At 44.7% G+C, this 21,838-nt stretch overlaps 1 protein-coding gene across 1 annotated transcript in view; it reads left to right on the forward strand.

Annotated features, from left to right (window-relative positions):
* The first annotated feature begins 1,812 nt into the window (after positions 1-1,812).
* The window catches only part of Fkbp9 (FKBP prolyl isomerase 9), a 47,136-nt gene continuing 27,110 nt past the window's right edge, over positions 1,813-21,838 (forward strand). Inside the window, exons 1-4 of the mRNA XM_021164364.2 lie at positions 1,813-2,179; positions 18,593-18,738; positions 19,519-19,708; positions 20,323-20,468. Of these exons, the coding sequence (XP_021020023.1) occupies positions 1,959-2,179; positions 18,593-18,738; positions 19,519-19,708; positions 20,323-20,468 (703 nt within the window). The 5' untranslated portion in view covers positions 1,813-1,958. The remainder of the gene's footprint in view (positions 2,180-18,592; positions 18,739-19,518; positions 19,709-20,322; positions 20,469-21,838) is intronic.

Consider the following 21,838-nt stretch of genomic DNA (forward strand, 5'->3'; position numbering starts at 1 on the left):
CAGATTGATGATGTCACGGACTGAACTACTTTCCGGGCCCCTTGACTATTCTTTAATTGGAATATTTAGTGTTGATTTGGGGGGAGGTGACGATTCTTATATCTTAAAAGTGAATCCTTCATGGGTTGCACAGGATACAAGTGCATCCTCCCTTCTGGAGGCTGGGACCTTTGTTGTTTCCTTTGCTTGAACATGAGTTTTTCTTTGTTTAAATGCCAACTCTAGATTTAATATAACCCTATGTGTCTTTTACGTTTGCTTGCCATGCTTTTGGAGTCTTATCAAAATCATCATTTAGACCAATGTCCTGAAGTGTTTCTTTTTAAAAAATAATCTTTATTTATATTTCCTTTAGGTGTATGCATGTTTTGCCTGCCAGTGTATCTCTGTACCGGACCTGCAATGCCCACAGAAGACAGAAAAAGACCTCAGCTCCCCTGGAACTGGAGTTACAGACAGCGGTGAGCTACCACATAGGTACTGGGTATTAAGTCCAGGTCCTCCTTCCTACTTGAGACTCTGAGAAGGCTTTGCTTTGCGTAGGATCCATTATCAAGAATTTTTAAGACAAGAGTTCAATCCCCAGCTCACACACGTATACACAACCATCTGATTTTTCCACAAGGCAGCAAGAATGGCCACTGGATAAAGGACCTTGTCTTCTATGAATGGTGCTAGGGAACTGAATATGCATAGGCTGGATAAACTAGAACCACATCTCTTGTTGTATACAAAGGTCAACTCAAAATGGACGGAAGACTTAAATTCAGCCATGAAACTACTGGGGAAAAGCTGGAAGGGAGCCCCGGAAAGGTGGCCCAGCAGTTAGGATCTGAGAGTAAAGAAAGGTTTTGATTGATTCTTAGGTTGCTTGATTCTAAAAGTAGATTGCGGTCTTGATCTTTAGGGTCCAGTGAAGCAATGTGGAGCACCTATTCGTTCTCTTCGTTTCTTTTCCTTTGATGATTTAACTTGAAGTTACGTTAGCACGGGTTTCCTTTTTTCTCTATCCCTTGTTCTGTAACTTAGGACACTCCAAGGTTTTTTGTTTTTGTTTTTTCCAAGTAGGAAAACTGATCACTAACCTTTTTTGAGGGCCATCTATAGCTTCTTATTAGATCGCTGTATTCTAATCATAAGCTCTATACTAATTTTTAAAGTATCTTGTTTTCTCTTCACTTTGCAGATGTCTCTGATACTTTGTTAACCAGCTCACTCAGGTAGCTGTTGTGTTCTATTTGCTCACGTTTTATTTAGCACCTTTGCTTTAAAAAAAAAAAAAAGAACTTGTTTGGTGCCAACTGCTTATTTTTCTCGTTTGTGGGTGTTTTTAGTAGGTTTTGGTATCTGGATTATTTGGTAGCGTCCCAAAACAAATTGAGAAAGCTCTGTTGATTTACTTTTAATACTCCAAAGCTTTAATAAATAGAGGATTCATTTAACTAGGGGTCGCTTGTGGGATCTGGAGCGCTGGCCAAGCTGTCACGTGTTAGGAACTTAATTCACTGACCACATTAGTTCACAGCAACTCAAAAACATTCTGAGGGAAGTTCCAGCTTGTTTATTGTGTACACCCCCAGTAACTAAGTTTTTAAAAAGACTCTTAAGTTTCCTTCCTTTCCCAGAGCAGCAAGGGGAAACTGGATCCGCTGCCACGTAGGAGTCTCCATATCGTCTCTTGGGACCCGCAGTGCTCAGGCGCGGGGCCTGGCAGTCAGAGCGATCTTCTCCCGGCTTCTGGAGGCGGGGAAGGCAGAGGAATTCCCAAGCTTCAGTGTCGGGGCGGGTGGACGCCCCTCGGGCTGGGCGCGGCTCCTCCCCTCGGCCCGGCACGGGGCGGACGCGGGCGGCGGGGGGCGGGCGCTGCGGCCCGGGGCTAGCCGGGAGACCTTTCCACGTTTGCATCGCCGCGGCGCGCCCAGCCTTGCCCCTCGCCTCCCCGGAGTTCAGGCTGCGCGATGGCATTAGGGGCCCGGGGCTGGCGGCGCCGGTCGCTGCTCCTGCTGCTGCTCTGGGTGACCGGGCAGGCAGCCCCGGTGTTGGGCCTGGCTGTGAGCTCGGAACTTCAGATCCAGCGGAGCTTCGTGCCTGATGAGTGTCCGCGCACGGTGCACAGTGGCGACTTCGTGCGCTACCACTACGTGGGGACTTTCCTCGACGGCCAGAAGTTCGACTCCAGGTACACCGTGCCCCTACACTCCCCAAGGACCTCCACCAGCTCGCCCCCACCCCCTCCGCCGCCCTCCCCATGCGTTTGGAGGTGTGCTGAGCCTTCAGCGGTAGTTGGGACCTTAAGATTGCGGACCGGACAATTCCTCTTTTCCTCTCTGCCCCGCACAGCAGAACACGTTTTTCAAACAAGTAAAATGGCCACTCAGCGAGACCTCCAAGAGTGGGTGATGCCCGCCCGCCTTCTTGGTGGTCCGTCTTGACTGGTCCCTGGGTTTCATCCCTGGATTGTCTAGACAACCCAACCTTAGCATTGACTAGTGGGAGGATGAGGTAGGTGTCCCATAATCGCAGTCATTGTACTGAACTGTTGAGGTGTTAGGCAACGGTATATATATATATGCTCGAGCTCATTTAAATCTTTGGGGAGTTACAAGAACCTTGGTTTTGTTTTTTTGTTTTTTTTGTTTTTCCAATTAAGGAACCAAGACCAGTGAGACCTGTGAGACCTGTGCAAATATTTTGGATTCAGGCTGTGGGAATTCAAATGCTGTGCCTGTGTGCAACTCCTGTGCCCACCCCTTCCGGCTTTACAAAAACTGCGGGAGAGATGGCCTGGGCTTGCTCATGTAACTTAAGTTTTCAGCTCATTTCAGCCTTGCCCCTTTCTTCAGGCTGCTGTTTCTAACCCTGGGCTGTGTCCTTGTGGTGAAGCACTCCATTAGACAGGAAACTGTTGTGCCTGAATGGGCTTATTATGTACAATATAAGCAGCCACACGTGAGTATGTAAAAACATTTAAAGTTGTCAGTACTATGTGGCACAAAGCAAAGGCTTAGATATGGTTAGACCTCCTTAGTGTTAATTATTTTGGGGGGTACACAGGGAGATTGAACCCAGGACTGTACATTCTAGGCAAGCTCTGTATTTTTGAGCTATATCCTCAGACCTAGTCATACCGTTGTTTCAGTTGTAGTTTTTATACCAACCCATCTTAATTGAGGTATTCCCCTGCTATGTAGTTCTAGAATGTATAGGGCTCATGAAATGGCTCTGTGGTTAAGGCACTCGCTGACAAGCTTGATCATCTAAAGTCAGTCCCTGGTTCTCTCATCGCCAAAGGAGAAAAATGACTCCCACAAATTGTACTCTAATTTCCACATGAATGTCATGGCACACTCTCCATAAAAAATATGCAAAAAAACCTCTGAAAATATAGATTATAAGGTTGATTTTTTAAAATATTTCATTTCTTTTGGATATATACCCAGGATTGGAACTGTTGAATCAAATGGGACTTATGTCTAAGTTTTTGAGGCCCAGAATCTCAAAAGTAACTCCCAGTTGTCTTGTGTAATTCACCTTTCACTCCCTCCCTTAGTGTCCCTATTTCTTCATGTTCTTTTTAAAAATTATATTTTCTGGATGTGGTGGTACACACCTTTAGTCCCAGCATTTGAGAGGCAGAGGCAGGCAGGTCTCTGTGAGTTCTCGGATAGCCTGGTCTACATAATGTGGTTCAGGATAGCCAGAGCTGCAGAGTAAGCCTCTGACCCCTCATCAAGGCTTTGATCTTTATATCCGTAATGAGGATGAACATCTGTTCGTGTGCTCATTAGTTATTTGTATAGCTTTGGCTTGTTACTTTCATATAAAGTGCTTTTTTGCTTGAACTGATGGTCACTAATAATTTCCACAGGGACAAGTTCCCCTCTCTAGGGATGACTACGAGGACAGTGGGAAGAGCACCTTGGTACAACCATAGCATTTATACACTGTCTACCCTTAAGAGTTAAGGTCTTACACGATTCTGAGACTGTCATTTAGCACAGGCAAGTAACTACAAAATGTCGAGACAGGCACAAGAAGAACAGCAGAGCTGGCTCTCTCTCACAAGAGGCCATACCTAGTTTTACCCTGTACCTTAGCAGGGTAAAATTATTTTCATCTCAGAATTCATCTCCCCTCAGAAGACAGCGATGAAGATACCTCAATATAGATCAAGAAAGTAAGGCTGAGAATATCCAAATGACTTGCCCAATCTGTGTTCTGTAGGCTGCCATAAAAACGGTGGAAGAAAAGCAGGAAGCAATGGACTCACACAGAAGGCTTAACTATATGCTAATGCGTGTGCAAGAGGTGGGCCGTCAGCATGGAGTTCCTAGATTGCAAGGATAAGACCTAAGGAAGAGCAAAATGTACTAGGGAGGAGATGAAGAGGGGAGTGTGGTGCGGGAGGTGGTAAGGCTGATAGCAGGGTGTGGAGGGGGGTGCACAGTGTCGCCAGTGCGTGGCCTGGTTGGTGTGGTCTCAGTGAGAGTGGAGCAAGGACAAGTGGGAAAAGTAGGAGGAAGCTGGAGGGAAAGGTTCAAAGACATGAAGTAAATGTTAAAACTTTTAATTGACACAGAATTGTGCATATTTATAGGAAACCATGTAACAGCCTGGAGCCAGCCAGCTTTGGTGAGATCTTGCTTCCTGGCTATTGAGGTTTGGACCTTGTCTAAGGACAGTAGAAAGACCATGAAGACTTTGAATCCTGGGGCTCAGGGATCAGATTTCCCTTTCAGAAATGGCTGCCAAGGGGAGCCGGAATGCAGAGGGCAAGACACAGAGGAGCTCTTTGACTGCTTCCCTCTCAGGTCTCTCTTCCTGTGGAATTTGTGGAATGTTAGGATCTGAGGGTGAAAGTCTCTCTCTTTTTTTTTTTCAATTTAAAAAAAGATTTTTTAAAAAAATTATTTTTTAATTATGTATCTGTGTGTGGATATGGGCCCACGCGTGTCCGCATTCCCTCAGAGGTCAGAGGTGTCGGATCCCTGAGAGCTGGAGTTACAGGCAGTTGTATGGTGCCTGATGTGAGTGCTGGGAACCAAACCCATGCCTGCTTAAAGAGCAGAATGAAAGTTTCTCTGCAGCCCACAACTTTTATAGCCTCTTACAAAGTGTGTGTAGAGAGGAAAAATTTAGGAGTTTGGACTTTGGCTTCCTTGGTGGTTTTGCCAGAAGAAAATGGTAACTGTCAGGCGCATGAGATGGCTCAGTGGATAGAGGTGCTTGTGACTCTCCCGATGACATGCCCCACCCCCAATAACTGTTAATAAGGAAAAGAAAATGAGGACTTGTACCCTAAGCAGCAGGAGAATTTTGTACCAGGGGTTGTTGTGTTTTGTTTTCTTTTTTTTGTGTGTCCCTCTCAGATACTTGAAGCCAATGAGCCTTTTCTGCATATGGACGTTCACAGTTACAAAGATGACTAGGACCATCAGCCCTTGGCGACTGCTATGGATGTGGCTTTGTTTAACCTCTGTGGGCTTGTGAATGTGTTCCTGTGTCCACTGTTGCAAAGGCAAGCAGGCGGCAGCTCCACCTGCTGGTGCTATAGAGCTGCCAGCCTCCCCACCTTCATCTTAGGAATTCCATTGCATTGCTAGGCATGAGAGTAAGGGGAACAACACTTTGGGGTGCTCCAATTTCCTTCTGGGACTAAAGCTAAAAATGCTTCCTTTTCATTATCCTGGCAGAAAGTTCTCTCTCTGGTTCACTGGCAGCCTGAATTCAGGTCTGTCTGCAGATCTCCAAGGTGCAGACATTTGATCCAAGCCCACTGCATGTGTTAGGTAGACCCGTGCTGCTCTAAGCTTTCAAACTAAATGCACCCAAATTGCCTGCAGAGATTGTTACACAGTTTCTGGTTTGCTAGCTCTGGGGGTTTGGGTCCAAGAAGCATTTGCATTTGAGACAAGTTCCCTACTGATTCAGCTATCTAGAAGGTAGGACTTTGAGAACCTTTGCTCTAAAAGAACTATAGGTTTGTTGGAGCTTAGTTCACTACATTTCCACTCAGTCACCCATTTGTTATTCGTTAAACAGATACTTATTGAGTGCCTCCTCTTCTGGGTTCTGGAGATGTGGTAGTGATTTAAACAGAACCTTATGAAGCTTACATTTCTACTGGGAAAACACATGATACTCTAGGTTACACAGTAAAATAGAAGTTGCTGAGAGCTATAGAGACAGACAGAGCAGAGGGAGGTTGAGGTGGGGGCTGAAGCACCAGGCTCAGACAGGTATGATTACATTGGCCATTTGGATAATAAATAACTTCTAGACTCTGTGGTAGACTCTGTGTGTCTCATATACGTCAGCTGGCATACCGAGACTGCCAAGTGAGGGGCAGACAACCATGCCTCTGCCAATTCCAACGAGAAGGGGTTTCCTGTCTGCTAGGGAAGCCTTTGGGGGAAAACCTGATGCTTGAGATAGGTTCTGAGCATCGGCAGGGTTTTATTTCTTCAATGTAGAGAGTAGGCTTAAGAGAGAAAGAGATGTGTGGAAAGCTTGGGAATGAACAGTATCATGCATAAGGAACAGAAAAAGAAAAAAAAGTTCTTGATAGCTGGATCAGGAGGCACGAGCCCTGATGAGAGCAGGTCAGGTGTGGAGGAACCATTCCATACAAGTCCTGGATAGCTAGTAGAGGCTCTCATGTAGAGAAGTAGCATCCAGGAGATCTTCAATGGATAGATTATGAATAAGGAACCCTGTTGCGGGAAATAATAAAAAAAAGAAACCGGCATGTTCCTGCACTTGTACTTCTATCCAGGCGGCCTGGCCAGCCATGTGCTGGCGGGCAATGGCCGACCTGTCATTATCTCGTGGAGACTGGCCTAGAGGTGTTTCAGATCCCCCACGGCTTTTGTGTGCACCTCAAGCAAACCCACGTGTTTTACCTCCGTACCTTTCTCTCTTGAACCCGGACCAGCTGCTGCGTGAAGGAAAACCCAACACAAACTTAGTTCAGAAACGACCGTAACTCAATCGTTGGGCGCAGCAACTAAAATCCTAATCCTGTAAACCTTATTAAATTTAAATTCTACAGTGGTGAATTTTGACGGATCCGCCATGGAAACCAGGAGACACTTGTTGCTACATCGTATCCTCACACTATCCTGGTCCAAAAAGATCTAATTCTCCCCTGCTTCCTCTCTTCCCCTCTCCAAATCGGAAGTCCCGCCTACTCGCCCAGTGATTGGCTCCTTTATTCATTAGGGGATTGGTTCACAAGAAGTCACCTGAGTATGACTCATTCCTTGTTCACAGCCCCCTCCCAGGAGAGTGGAATTAACATCAGCATACAAACAGCACCAGGCCCATCCACAACCGAACTGTGGTGTCTAGTCTCGGTGCAAAATTATTTTGCATAATTATTCAATTACGTTTCTAAATTTGTGATATAACAGAATAAAGACAACGGAAAGCCATGCCTTCATTATGGCTGAGAAGAGAACACAAACCAATTCCAGCTGACTAGAGCAGAGTGCAGAGGGAATTTATTGGAGTCATCTTTGATGCTGTAAGAAATTCCAGAAACATGAGTTGAGATGACTGTCTCCAGATCCCCAAGGGACTGCATAGGAGGTTTCCTCAAAAGAGATCCAGCTTTCCATCCTGTGTGCATGATTAACCAGACTCTATCTCAAGGCCAGGTTCCTGGGAGATAATTTGGTTGGTTGCATTTGGGTAAGGTGCCTCCTGTATGGGCATTCAGTTATAAATCTGTTTAAGTTAGGACCCAGGCTCATTTCTTCAGTAGGCCTGGTCCTCTGAGAAGAGCCACTGGGCTGGGTGGACTGGGAGACTTGATTAGTGGCTAGTCAGGGCACGCTCACACAGGCAGGAGGTATTTAAAGCGTGAATGTACTGTGGCAAAGGAGATGATGCTAGGGTGCTGCTGCTGCTGAGGAATGAGCCTTAGGGCTGCTTCTCAATTACGGGAAAGTACTCTTCCAATGGAGGTCCCTGGAGGCCACTGGCTGGTTGGCAAGGCACCCCACCCTGACAAGATTCATTGACGGGACTTTGCTTCTGTGGGGCATTGCAGGTTACTATGCATTCGTATGAATGGCTTGATTTGGGTCCTTTTTTTTTTTTTGGACTGGATCCTTGTTAAGAATTACCTATGGGAACACAACTTTTCAATTTGTGCAGTTACCTAAGAGTAATACTCTTTAACAGAATGTGACGGCTTGACTCTGCTTTGAAGTGTTTCTTTTCAGTATTTTAATGTGCTGGAGATCATCCCACGTCCGGCCTGCTCTTTTCTTCTCTTCCTTCATTGCAACCTTCCTTCATTTTTCCATCTGGGCAGTAGACAGGTAGCTTGCCAGATCATTTATTGGTGTCTTTATCCTGCCAGTCCCATTCGCTGCTGGTAGACGTGGCGGCTTTGGAGAAACACTCTTGCCACCTAGTCTGGGAGTGTATGGGGCAGAGAGTGGGAGGCAGGGAAGTCAGACCTGGCCGGTCCTCTTTTGGTCTGCAGCTGGATCCATTCTCAGTGGAGGAATGTCTCCAGGGGATGGGTAAAGTCACCCCGCAAGGAGACTTTTAGTTCACTAAGGGCTGCTATGTCAGGACTGCAATTGCTACGTGAAGCAGATCCCGGGTGAGGCAGTCTTGGGTATTCTTTTTTGTGTGTTGTTTTGAGATAGGGTTGGAGGATTCCCTGTACCATTCCAGCGACACAAACTTGACATCTTCATGCCTCAGCCTCTTAAGTATGGGAATTGCAAGTGTTTGCCACCATGCTTGGACTGTTTATTTTTGAGACAGGGATCTCCCAGTGTCACCCATGATTGCCTCAAGTTCATGATGTCTCATGCCCTTTTCTGGCATTCATAGATACCAGGCACACCTGTGGCATACAGATATACATGCAGGCAGAACACTCATACATATTGTACTGGCTGGTTTTGTGTGTCAACTTGACACAAGCTAGAGTTATCACAGAGAAAGGAGCCTCCCTTGAGGAAATGACTCCATGAGACCCAGCTTTAAGACATTTTCTCAATTAGTGATCAAGGGGGGGAAGAAAGCCCAGCCCACTGTGGGTGGTGCTATCCCTGGGCTGTTAGTCCTGGGTTCTATAAGAAATCAAGCTGAACAAGACAGGGGAAGCCAGCCAGTAAGCAGCAACCTCTGCATCAACTCCTGCCTCCAGGTTCCTGCCCTGTGTGAGTTCCTGGCCTAACTTCCTTTGGTGATGAACAGCAATGTGGAAGTGCAAGCTCAATAAACCCTTCCTCTCCAACTTGCTTCTTGGTCATGATGTTTGTACAGGAATAGAAATCCTGATTAAGACACATATTAAAAACATTTTAAAAGAATGTGAAGCCATGGATTTAATTCCAAGCATAACAATAAAATACTCTCTCTCTCTCTCTCTCTCTCTCTCTCTCTCTCCTCTCNCTCTCTCTCTCTCTCTCTCCTCTCTCCTCTCTCTCTCTCTCTCTCTCTCTCTCTCTCTCTCTCTTTGTTAGGCAATTTTATAACTTAAAATTCTAGCTGCTAGCTTCTAAGATTTGAGAAGGGACACCTGTGCAGGTGTGGTCCCTTGTTGCACAGTGGACTTCCTTCTGTCCTGCTCCAACCTTTCTAGGAGACCAGCCTGATAGATCTTTGGCCATCCTGTGTTATAGACTCTTTTCAGTAAGATCCACTCTGTTCTTCTATTTGCTTTCAATTTTCCCAAGGTTTTTTTGCCCTTCATGGGCTGTTCAGGCCATCTTTACTGTTCCTTTTATCCTGTAGAAGGGGAGATATATGTGACTCTACAGCTTCCTGTTACTACTTGTTCTTATTTATTTATTTTTTAAAAATTTATTTGTTTCATTTTAGATTATATGTGTGCATTTGTACTTGCAGGGACACAAGAAGGCCAGGTATCAGATTCCCTGGAAGTGGAGTCACAGATGCTTGTGAGCAACCCAATTGCATCCTCTGAAATAGCAATATGAGCTCTTAACCACTGAGCCATCTCTCCATCCATTGTTTATTTTTATTGCCCTTTTCGGAGATATGGTCTTGCTCTGTATCCCAGGATGGCTTCAATCTTCTTACCCCAGTTTTCCACTGCTTGGATTTAGGCGTGTACCAGCCCACCAGCTTGCCATTTGTTCCCTCAAACGTTCTTCTTTGCTATAACATTGCCTAATCCCATATTCAGAGGTGCAGCCTATTATTAACACTGTAAGGATAGAGATACCAAGTGCTTATTTATGTTAAGTAATATGTTGGAAAATAATATATGCTTCTGTGTAGACAATTTCCTAAGTTGAGTATATGATGGGTTTTACTTATCTTCAGCAGTAGTGTCATGGTTGGATTTACCTTTTTTGTTGTTTGTATTTTTCCTTTTTGAGTCAGGGTCTCAAACTTGGTGGCCCTGTCTTCTGATACCTGCCTCCACCTGCTGAGTATTGGGATCACAGGTATGAGCCATCAGGTGTTTCTTGTGCTGTTGAGGATGGAGTCCAGGGCTTTGTGTATGTTAGGCAAGCACTCCACTGCTGAGCTACATCCCAGCCCTAGGGAGATCTCCCCACCCCACACTATCTTAAGTGCTAACTTCATTTTGCAGCATAATAAAGGCACTCCCTTCTTAGTTTTGCTGCTACTGTCCCCTGTGCTGTTCCACATCCACACAAAGCAGTGCACATAGCCCCTGTGATGTTCTGCATCTGCACACATCTGTGTACATAGCACTGTGCTGTTCTGCATCCATACACAGCCCCTCTGTTATTCTGCATCTGTACACATCTGTGCACATAGTCCCTGTGCTGTTCTGCCTTTGTGGGGAAAGGTCTTATTCAGTGCTGTCTGTGGAACTTTCTACCAAAACCAAGGCCATTGAGAAGTGCCAGCAGGTCTTGATCTCTTTAGGGTCATGGAGATAGTCTTTTCATTTTAGAGAGGAGTTCAAGGGACCATCTGTGTAGATCACAGCAGAACCTGGAACCCAAACTGCTTGAGATATTTGTTAGGCTCTGAGTTAGATCCTGGTTGGCAACCCCATAGCACATTCCTATTCAGTAACTATGTATTCCTGTTCAGTGGCTATTAAACAGGCAGCACAGGATTCAAAATGGACTTTTATCCACTGTTCTGAGTCAGAATGATAGGCAAGGGAATTAAGGCCAGTGATTGGTCACTAGTAGTCACTTACTCATTAAAGCCTGACTTGTCTATTTGGGCGAGAGTATGTTGGCCACATACACTCGCCAGAGGAGAGCTTGCAGGTGGGAAGTGCCCTGGAAATATATTATGGTTTTAATTTGTATTTCCTTGGTGCTAGGAACACCTTTTCATGTGCTTGTTAGTCATTTGGTTTTCTTCTTTGAAGAAATGTCTATTCAAGTAGTTTGTTCATTTTTTTTTTTAAAGTTGCGTCATTTTATTGTTGTTGAGTTGCAAGATTTCTTAGATATTCTAGACCTTAGTCTCTTGTATGTGCATTGGTTATCTTTCTTGTCACCACGACAAAATGCCTGGCAGAAGCAGCTTTAGGAAGGAAAGGGCTAATTTGCAGGTAATATAGAGGTTTTGGTCCATCATGGTGGGAAGGCACGGTGCTGGAGCAGCTTGGTCCAATCCAGGACAGTTGGGCTTGTGGCTGTTTACATCTTATAGATCAGGAAGCAGAGAACACAGGCCAGAACCTGGAATGGCTGGAACCTTCAAAGGGCCACCTCTAGTGGCCTATGCCTACTTGCTGGGCCTTCTATCCCAGAGGTTCTGTAACTTTCCCAAGTGCGTTACCAGCTAAGGATTTAGTGTCCAAGCACATAAGTCTACGGGAGTGATGTTTCAGAGTCAAACTTGAGAGTGGTTTGCATATCTCTGCTGCAGTTCTGCAGGTTGTCTTTCTACCCTGTCAATTATTTTCTGCACTGTGAGGTTTTTTAAATTGTGTCTGACACAATCCCACTTAACTGTTTTTGCGTTGGCGGCCTGTACCTCCGGTGCTATCCAAGAAATCATTGTGAAATCAATGCTGGGAGGCTTTCCCTGTGCTTTTTGAGACGGAGTTTAAGGATGAGGCCTAAGCAGGCCTCTACTTCCTTGATCTTCCTGCCTCAACATCCCCATTGCTGGGATAATAGGTGTGACCTACCATGCCTGGCTCCATGCTGTTCTCTAGGGGTTTTGTAGCTTTATGTCTGTACTATGATTTGCATTTAATGGCAAAGACCCAACTTTTGTTTTTTTGGAGCCTAGAATCTCACCACCATGTGATCTTATTCATAATCCCTTGACCATGTATGGAAGGATTCACTCCAGACTCTCTGTTCAGTTACATTAGTTTCTGTAATTTAAATCTGGGGCATACTGTTCTCATTACTGTAGCCTTCTACAGTTAAAGGTCAGGGACTAGAGGGCTCTTGCTCTTCTTTCTTAGGATTATTGTGGCTCTTTGAATCCTTAGACATTTCCAGATGAATTTTAGGATATTTTTCTCCTGCTGCAAGATGCCAATGGGAATTGATGGGAACTGTCTTGGCTCTGTATGTCTTGGCTCTTGGGTGCTGCAAGTGTTTTAATGACAGTAGTCTTCCAAATCGTGAACACAGGTAGGGTGTCTTTATTTTTGTCCTCTTTATTTCTGCTTAAAATTATTTTACTATTTTTTTTAATCATGTGTGTATATATGCATGAGTGTGCAGTTCACATGTCCATGTATGGAGGTCAGAGGACACCCTACAAGAGTTGGTTCTCTTCTTCTACCATGGTACTGGGGCTCAAACTCGGGTCCTCAGTCTTGGTTTTAAGTGTCTATATCAGGTAAGTCACCTTGCCAGACCACTTACCTTTCTTTCAGCAATATTTCTCTAGTTTTTGGTGTGTAGTTTTTTTGGGTCTTTCTAGCAAACATTTTTTTTTTTTTGCCTTTGTAGATAGAATTATTTATTAACTTCTTATTATCTACTGACAGAAGGGAAACACAGCTAATTTTTGTATATTGACTTTGAATCATGCCACACTGCTAAAGTCATTTATTAATTCAGAGAGAGCAAGCTCCTTAGGGGTTCCTACAGTTTCTTGTGTTAGCATAGGAACACTATGCCTCTTCCTAGTGTGGATGCTTCTACGTCTTTGTCTTGCTGAGTTTGCCTCACCAGTTTTTCCAGGACTTTGCTGAATAAAGTGGGAAAGAAGGCATCATTACTTTATTTCTGAGTACAGGGAGAAAGTATCAGGCTTTTTTCTCCATTGAGTATAATGTCAGCTGTGCACAGTCCCTTCAGTAAGCCTTCCGGGAACTGCCTGGTTGGGTGAGCCATCTGTTTCCTGTAGGACCCCAGTTGGGACATCTATAAAAGGTGTGAATGAGCTGGCCAGTGGGACAGGCTGCATAAGATCTTATTCCAGCATTTGCAGAAGTGATTTTCATGACCAGTTCTGGGCTTGATGCTTCACATGAGTTTGTGCCAGTTGCCATGATCAGCATAAATCTACCTAGAACGACTTCATTTTTTTCCCTAATGGTCAGCCACAGAGGACACTGGTCCTGCATTGTTAGAGCCTTATGTGCCTTAGTGCGTATAACACATTTCTGCATCATTGTTCACAGTGCTATGCGATCACCAAAGGAAGGAATTAACACCACGAGGCTGATCATTAGAAGAATTAACAACACTGTGTGGCTACTGAGCTTCCCCAGCCTGTGCCACTTGGCTAACTTTTTGAGCTTGGAAAAAAAAATTAACTTCCAGGGAGCCTGAATGTCTAAGCATTACATAACACAACCTGTGTTGTGTAAGGATTCTGAGGATTCAAGGATTAGATGGAATCAAGCTCTTTGTGAAGAGCTTGCTATGCTACTGGGCCTAACACAGAAGAGATGCTTGGTAAATAGTAGAAAGGGGCATAGCAGGAGGGGAGTAATAGGAAGGATAATTGGGAAAATGTGCACAGGGACTTCAGCTGTGGAGAGGAAGGAAGGTTAATCGGGGAGGGGGGGATGAGGGGGGAGTTTAGAAGCAGAGATAAATAACACCAAGGGTGTTTGAAAAAGCCATAGAGCAACATGTTACTATATGAGATTCCTTAAAACATACATAATATACAAGTGTATGTTTGTATGTAGGTATGGACATGTGTGTGTGTGTGTGTGTGCTTTCCTTAAGAGTCATGCATTCACTGAACATGAATCCCAGTGCCAGAATGGGAAACCTACAAGTTGTAGATCAAAGAAATGGATGATACTTCTAAAACAATATGGGCTACTGCCATTTTCCTTGGTTTCCTTCCAGAATTTGAAGGTAAGACTTGATTGCTGAAGACACTGCCTACATCAGGACACGGTGGAGTAGAGCTGGACTTGATCTAGAAGAAGGGTGCTGTGCAAGCAAGCTGCCAAGGGGGGTGGGGTGGGAACCATCAGTAGTGATATCCAGTTGTGAAGCTTACAGATAACAGTAATGGCCAGCCTGGCATGGTATCTCTAGTAGTGCAATAGTGACACTTTTATCTTGGGGGTGGCCAACAGCTATCTAGTTGGACTTCAGGCCTGCTCAACAGGAGGGAATCATGCCGAGTAATGCAAAGCTAGCCAATTACTCAGGGCTGGAGAGGTCATAACTATGAGAGAAGAACCTACTACCACCATTTTCCTAAACCAATATAAGTTCTAACTGCGTTGTAGACAATTACCTTTATACTCACAGACAACTGTAGCTCTCACACTTTATCAAAAAAGATTTTCCCCCCTCTAACAGATGGGGACTATTACAGAGATCCACAACTGGCCACAGTGCAGCGAATAATTAATGTGGGTGCCCAACCCTGGCTGATACATCTGCAATGTAGCCCCTGTACCTAAAGCTCAGGGAAAAGCATGAAGAGTGTAAGAGCCAGAGACCCAGGATGGTTGCTATTAAATAGTGTCTTTTAGGGAAAACACACCTATGAGATATCAGCAAAATGGTTGCCTGATCAAATCTAGCATAATGACAATACCAGATGACCTGCTAGTGTTGATTGGGGGAGATGTCACATGGTTTCACTCCTAGATGAAGGAGATGCACATGGTCAATGCCTGCTAAGAGATTCAGTTTCTTCCATGGGTGAACTCCCACATAGGATGTCCGATCCTAAGTCGTCAGCCCTGGAAACATGTTTATATAAGAAATGCTAAGTGTGTAAGCATGCATATACACATGCACACATGTACACACACACACATAAACACACAATTCCACAGAAATATTAGGGTGAGGCCCAGTCATCTAGGGACAGAGAATTGGACCTCTGGGAAAGGTAGAAGCAGGATTCCTCTGGGAATCACAAGCAGGAGGAATAGTGGTAGATGTCAGAAAATGACAGGAGTCAGAGGGTGCCAACTGTGGAGAAATTGGCTTGATTCCAGAAGGTAAAGGAGATTGGTGGAGCTTCCAGAGCTGCATTTGCAGAGAAAGAATCATGAGCTACAGAAAGAACAAAAGAACAAATAGTTCCCATCAAGGTGGTCTAAAGGACCCTAGAGGTGAGAGGCCACTCAGGAACTCTGGGTTGCCCTTTTTATAGGCTCCCTAGTCCTCCCCTTTCTCACTTCCTTTCCTTCTCCCTGATTGGTCTGGGCTCAGTCCCTCACCTGAGTAGGTTTCCTTCTCTGGCTCTCAAACTCCTTGGAGCAAGAAGCAGCCCCCTTTAAAGGGTTCAATACCCAGTTTCCTCATCAGCTTCAGTTCCCCTGGCTTACCCTCAGTATGTATAACATATAATAACAATAATGATTAAATAAGGGAGTGTGAATTTGGGAGACAGGGTGTGGGTGGGACTTGGGGGGGTGGGAAGGGTAGGAGAGATGTAGATACAGTGCTTATGTATGAAGTTCTCAAAGTAGAATAGGACCAGAGAGACGGCTCTGTGTTTAAGAGCACAGCTGCCCTTCTAGACCACCCAGGTTTGATTCCCAGTACCCATGTAGTGGCTTACAGCTGTCCATAACTCCAGTTCCAGGTGAGCCAAGGTGGACACCAGGCATGAATGTGGTGTATAGACACACGTGCAGTCAACATGCTCATATATATAAAATAAGTTATTAAATGAAAACAAGTAAATAAAATAACAACCCAGAAACATTTTCAGTTTAATTTGCAATTTCTTTATGCTTAATGTCATTTTAAGAGGAATGATTTGTGATCTGTTAGCTGTGCCCACAATAATCCCTCTATCGACAAACCAATTCTTTGAATATTTAATTTCAGTTTAATGGACTTTTTAATAGGATTCCATTATAAATGTGCAAACTTCTTAGAAAAAGAATTAATACTATTAAAATAGGATGTGTGTGCACTTCAAAAAGTTGTATTAAGCTTGGAAACTGTATTCATGTTCTGCAGATGAGGAATGCGTTTGTAAAGCCCCCTCCCTCCTGCCTGGGTACTGTTGCTGCTCCCACAAGTGCTGCTCCTCAGGAGTCTTAGAAGCCTTGCTTATAGTTTCATTATCACAATCCCAAGGATGGCTCCGAGGACGGTACTGGGATATGGCCATGCTCAGGCAAAAATCAGGAGCTGGCGGAACAGGAGGTGGCATTTGCCCCAGCGTGGAGGTTTGAGGTTGATATCTGTAGAAGGTGCACGTTCTTCTTTGTGCTCCAGTGTGGCCCAGGCTGGAAATCCTGTTCTGCTCACTGACCTTGAATTAAAATGGGGTATTAGACTAGGAGGAGCTGGGGAAGGGGGAAAGTCTGAGGAAGCCGGCACCTCAAATTGCTTCATCAAATCGATCCTTAGGAAAAAATGAGGAAAAGGCAGATGTATCAAAAGGAAGGGTGGCCACAGAAGCATAAGTGCTAGCAGTTAGTAACTCCCTGCCCCTCTCAGGTTTTTCAAAATGGATCTTCCCATAGTATCTGCATATGTGTAAATGGGAAATGGTATCATTTGATAGTGTAACTGTGTTACCTGTAGTACGTGTGTGTGTGTGTGTGTGTGTGTGTGTGCCAGCTCATATGCTTGCCATGGCACACATGAAGAGGCCACAGGATGTCTTGTGGTTGTTGGTTCTCTCCATCCACCATGTGAGTACCAGGGACTCAGGTTGTCAGGCTTGTAGCAGGTGTCTTCACCAGCTGAGCCATCACATTGGCCTACCCCTCACTCACTGAGAGCATCCTTACCCCCCACTCATTGAGGGCATCCTTACCCCTCACTCACTGAGGGCACCCTTACCCCTCACTCACTGAGTGCACCCTTCAATATGGATGAGTAGGAACCCGTAAGATGGCCACAGGACAATGTATTTTCCATCTGACTAAAGCAAAGGCAGGGCTATCCCCTTGAGTTGTTTCCATTGCTTCTTATTGTAAACCAAGATATGCAGCAAGGTTTCTTTTGCTTATTTTTCTCTTTTTGCACTCATTTCCCCTTCCCCACCCTGATTCTTTTCTTCAGTCTGCAGGGCTGGGAATTAAATCCAGAACCTTGCAATGCTAGATTCCACCACTGCGCAGTGCCTCCAGACCTCTTTCCCTTTAAATTTCAAGGCAGTCTCAGAAGGCTGCCCAGGCTACATTTGAACTTGTGGCCCCTTCCCCTCAACTACCTTTGTTACTATGGACTATCAGGCCTTTTCCACACACAGTGTTTGAACCTATGGGCTTCTCTGCTAGTGTATAAAGTAGTTAGAGACAAACTTGTCTTGTCCTTCATTTACATATCTCTCAGAGCACGTAACCAATACATCTCCTGGAAGATAAAACTCTGTTGCTCAATTTAATTTTGAAGAACAGGGTGTAAGTCCCATCCATGTTTTGTTATTTATGGCCTGCCATGTCAGCATTTAATCATGTGCAGCCCTTCTCTATTGCATCTGCCTCAGTGTGCTTAGGAAATCAGAGGACAATTTCAGGACTGCTTTCACTGTGGGCTCAGGGGGATCAAACTTAGGGTGTCAAACTTGTGTGGTAAGTATTTTTTAAAAAAACTTTTTATTGGTTCTTTGTTAATTTCACATCATGCACCCCAATTCCACTCACCCCACCCCCACCCCATATACTCTCTTCACCCTGGCAACCTTATTCCCCAAAAGAAAAAAAAATCTCATGGTGGAAGCTGTAGTGTGTCACAATGTGTCTCACAGTATACCCTTTTGTCCATACTTCTTTGCTTGCAAATGCTCATTGCGGTGAGTCATTGGTCTGGTATGAGGTCTCTGGCTTCTGCTACACTATCAATACTGGACCCGAATTAGGATTCCTCTTGGATATGGATATTCTGTTGTTGCCCTGTGTCATGGATATCCTATAGTTTTGGATCTGTAGGACAGGGTTCCTTTATGCACTCCAACAGTTCATCCAGTGGAGGGGAGATGTTGGGGAGAGCTAATTCAAAGCCCTGGACCTGGGCCTAAGCTGATCAGTCCAGTGGCAAGCAATTTTAAGCGGATTTGTTGGCTACTTATATTCAAGTTAATATAAGAACTTCGACCCTGCAGATGCTGTCCAGTGATTACAAATCCTGGGTCAGTAACTCCTTGGCAGGCCTTTTTGTCTGCTGCTGTGACCATCACGAAACTGTTTTCACTATGGCAATAACTGTGCTTTTGTTTCTCTCTCTTCCTTCTGGATTGTCAGCTATGACAGGGACTCTACCTTCAACGTGTTTGTGGGAAAAGGCCAGCTGATCGCAGGGATGGACCAAGCTCTTGTTGGGATGTGTGTAAACGAGAGGCGTTTTGTGACAATTCCCCCAAACCTTGCCTACGGAAGTGAAGGAGTTTGTAAGTCTTCATTCTGTTATTTATAGACACATTTGCAGCCCCTTCAGCCAACCTGACTGGAGAATTTGGGATCTTTAATAGAAGAAAAAGAAAGGCCCAACACCCATAGCTAGCATTTCCAGTATAGGTTTATCTCTTAGGGATGGAAGAAAGTGCCGACACAGGAGTATCTAAGGAACTCTTGAGAAGAGGAGAGTTTCTCTCTTTCTTTAATTTTATTTGGAGGAAGAATCAGCCCTTTGGAATTGTACATCGGCGATGGGTTTGAATTCTTTTGGCTTTTGTTATCACAGCACTGGTCAATTGACTTCTTACTTGTGGGATGTGAACACATGTTTATTTAACCCACTTAGGCACTTAGGTCATTGATAGCAGACCAAAGAACCCACTAAATTCAGCCTGGTGAGCTAATGAGTTCACTGGAGTAACTTGCAGGAGCTTGGCTGAGGGGTTACTTCCGGGCAGCCACTGTATTACTAAAAAGCCCACTGTAATACGGGTGGTGGCAGATAAAACCTGTGTCTCTGGAGCTCAACTTGGAGGCAGCTCCTTAGGGCACAATTCCTCTCATTAGCCACTGTTTACACTTTTATATCTTTGGAGAGAAACCTAGTAAATCTTTTTCTGTTAGTCTCTCCAGTCCCACTTCCATACCCACTTCCTCCCTCCTGAGGGTAGCAGTTTCAACAAGAAGATAGCTATTCAACAGCTGCTTTCTAGGGAATCTCGGAGTTGCCAGAAGATGGCAGTCTCTCAGTGTGAATGCTCTGTAATTTCCAGCTGGTGTGATCCCTCCAAACTCAGTTCTTCATTTTGATGTACTCTTGGTGGATATTTGGAATTCTGAAGACCAGGTTCAGATTCAGACCTATTTCAAGCCTCCCAGTTGCCCTCGGACTATCCAAGTATCTGATTTTGTGAGGTACCACTACAACGGAACGTTCTTGGATGGGACACTGTTTGATTCCAGGTAAGTGCCACTGTTGGTGGCAGTGTGTGAAATGCCCTTGGTTCCTTCTGTCATGTCTTCTTTCTGTGCTCATTAGAAAACCAGAAAATGTATTCTACCAAACTTTACTTAGTACTAAATCCCTCCTCATATAATTTTGGTTGGTGTTTGATACTCTGTGGTGCCAGGGTCAAACTATAACACCTTTAGAAGACATTAAAAATTTCATTTAAATGACTAAATGGTTAAACCATAGTTGCAGATCTCCACTTAAGTGAAGAGACATGTTTCTAGGGAAACTCATGGGTGTTTGAGTCATTTATATGGTTTGTCTATGGAAAGGGAAGGGGAGAACTATAGAGAGGCCTGAGGCTAGGGTAAAAAGTAGGGAACTCTCTGAGATTTTCTGTAATGGCAGAGAGCTCAGTGAGTAGGAGAGCTGTTGACTGCCGGTATCCATAGGAACTTCTCATTTCTTCCTAACAATGAGATATATGCCTGCTGGGCCACATAAGACCCTGCTCCTAGGGATGACTGTGGGCTTTGTGTTTATCTGAGATTTGGGAAACAGAAATCCCAAGGGATGAGTTAGGAATGGTATGGAACTTGCTTCCTTCCTCTTTGATGTTTTTCAGCCATAATCGCATGAAAACCTATGACACGTACGTGGGGATTGGATGGCTGATCCCTGGAATGGACAAAGGGCTGCTGGGCATGTGTGTCGGTGAGAAGCGTATCATCACAGTCCCCCCTTTTCTGGCCTACGGGGAGGAGGGAGACGGTAAGTCCTTCTCTTCCTCATTCATTCTTGTATGTTTCTTTTCATTGGTGAGTTTGTGTGTGTGCCTGCTTCTCTGTACATGTATATGAGTGCATTGTGCATAGGGGCCAGGAGAGAGGTTCAGATCTCCTGGAGCTGGAGAGCCAGGCTGTTGAGAGCTGCTGTATGTGGGTGCTGGGAACCCAACCTAAGTCTTCTGACAGAGCAGCTAGTGCTCTTTACTCCTCGGCCATCTCTGAGGCACCTCTCTAGCCTTATTGTCTTTACCTTTGTCTGTAGTGATCAGTTCATCTGTGTCCACTGAAAAATACCCTGCCTTTTGCTCTAGGTCAACAATACAACTATGGTTGCCATTGGCTACCACAATGTGGTTGTTTACATTGAAACAAAAATGAATTAATATTAAAATTCAGTTCTGGCCACAGCCTCACATCTCTGGTATGAGAGAGCCACACATTGCGAAGGGCTCTGTGCTACTCCACAACACTCTTTGTTTCTATCGTTACAGAGAGGTCTTTTGGACACTGCTAGGCAGGATGATCTTCTGTCTAGACTTGCATTTGCTCATGGACATCAGTGTTCATACTAAGCGCTGTGTTCCTCCCTGCCTTGCCAGCTGCAGCCCCGGCCACCAACTTCTCTCACTTTCTTATTTGTAAGCAAGATTTGGTCTAGACAGTTTAAGAAGCTATAAACATCAAAGTAAAGCCACTGATGTCTAAATTGATATATTTCCCAGCTTTCCTCCTCTGTTAGCTCTATGAGTGTGTGTGTTCTACTTGAATAAACTCAAAGCATACCATTGGCTGTGACTATTATGGAGTTGGTAGAGTTCCTGCCTAGCATTCATGAAGCCCCAGGCTTGATCCCCAGCACATGGGGGTGCACACGTCTAATTTCAGTACCTGGGAGGTGAGAACAGGAAGATGAGGAGTTCAAGGTCATCTTCAGCTACACAGTAAGTTGGAGCCCAGCTCGGCCACATAAGACCCTGTCTTGAAAGCAAAATAAAATAATTAGTGTCCTATGAAGAGAAGTAGAGTGTTGACTGATAAATAAGGTTTATTAGTTATCCATATTAAATTTCATAATTCAATCATACTGATGGTTGGATACAACAGAGACCTTTAGGTATTTAGGCAGTAGGTATACATAGAGTAAAGAATAGAAATGAGAGCAGGGTGTGGTGGCATACACCTGTAGTAGCAGTTGACAGACTGAGCCATAGTATTGTGAGTTCAAGGCTAGCCTGGTAAATAAGAACCTATTTTAAAGAAACAGAGCCGGGCGTGGTGGCGCACGCCTTTAATCCCAGCACTCGGGAGGCAGAGGCAGGCGGATTTCTGAGTTCGAGGCCAGCCTGGTCTACA

Source organism: Mus caroli, chromosome 6, assembly GCF_900094665.2.
Source record: "Mus caroli chromosome 6, CAROLI_EIJ_v1.1, whole genome shotgun sequence".
Classification (NCBI taxonomy): Eukaryota; Metazoa; Chordata; class Mammalia; order Rodentia; family Muridae; genus Mus; species Mus caroli.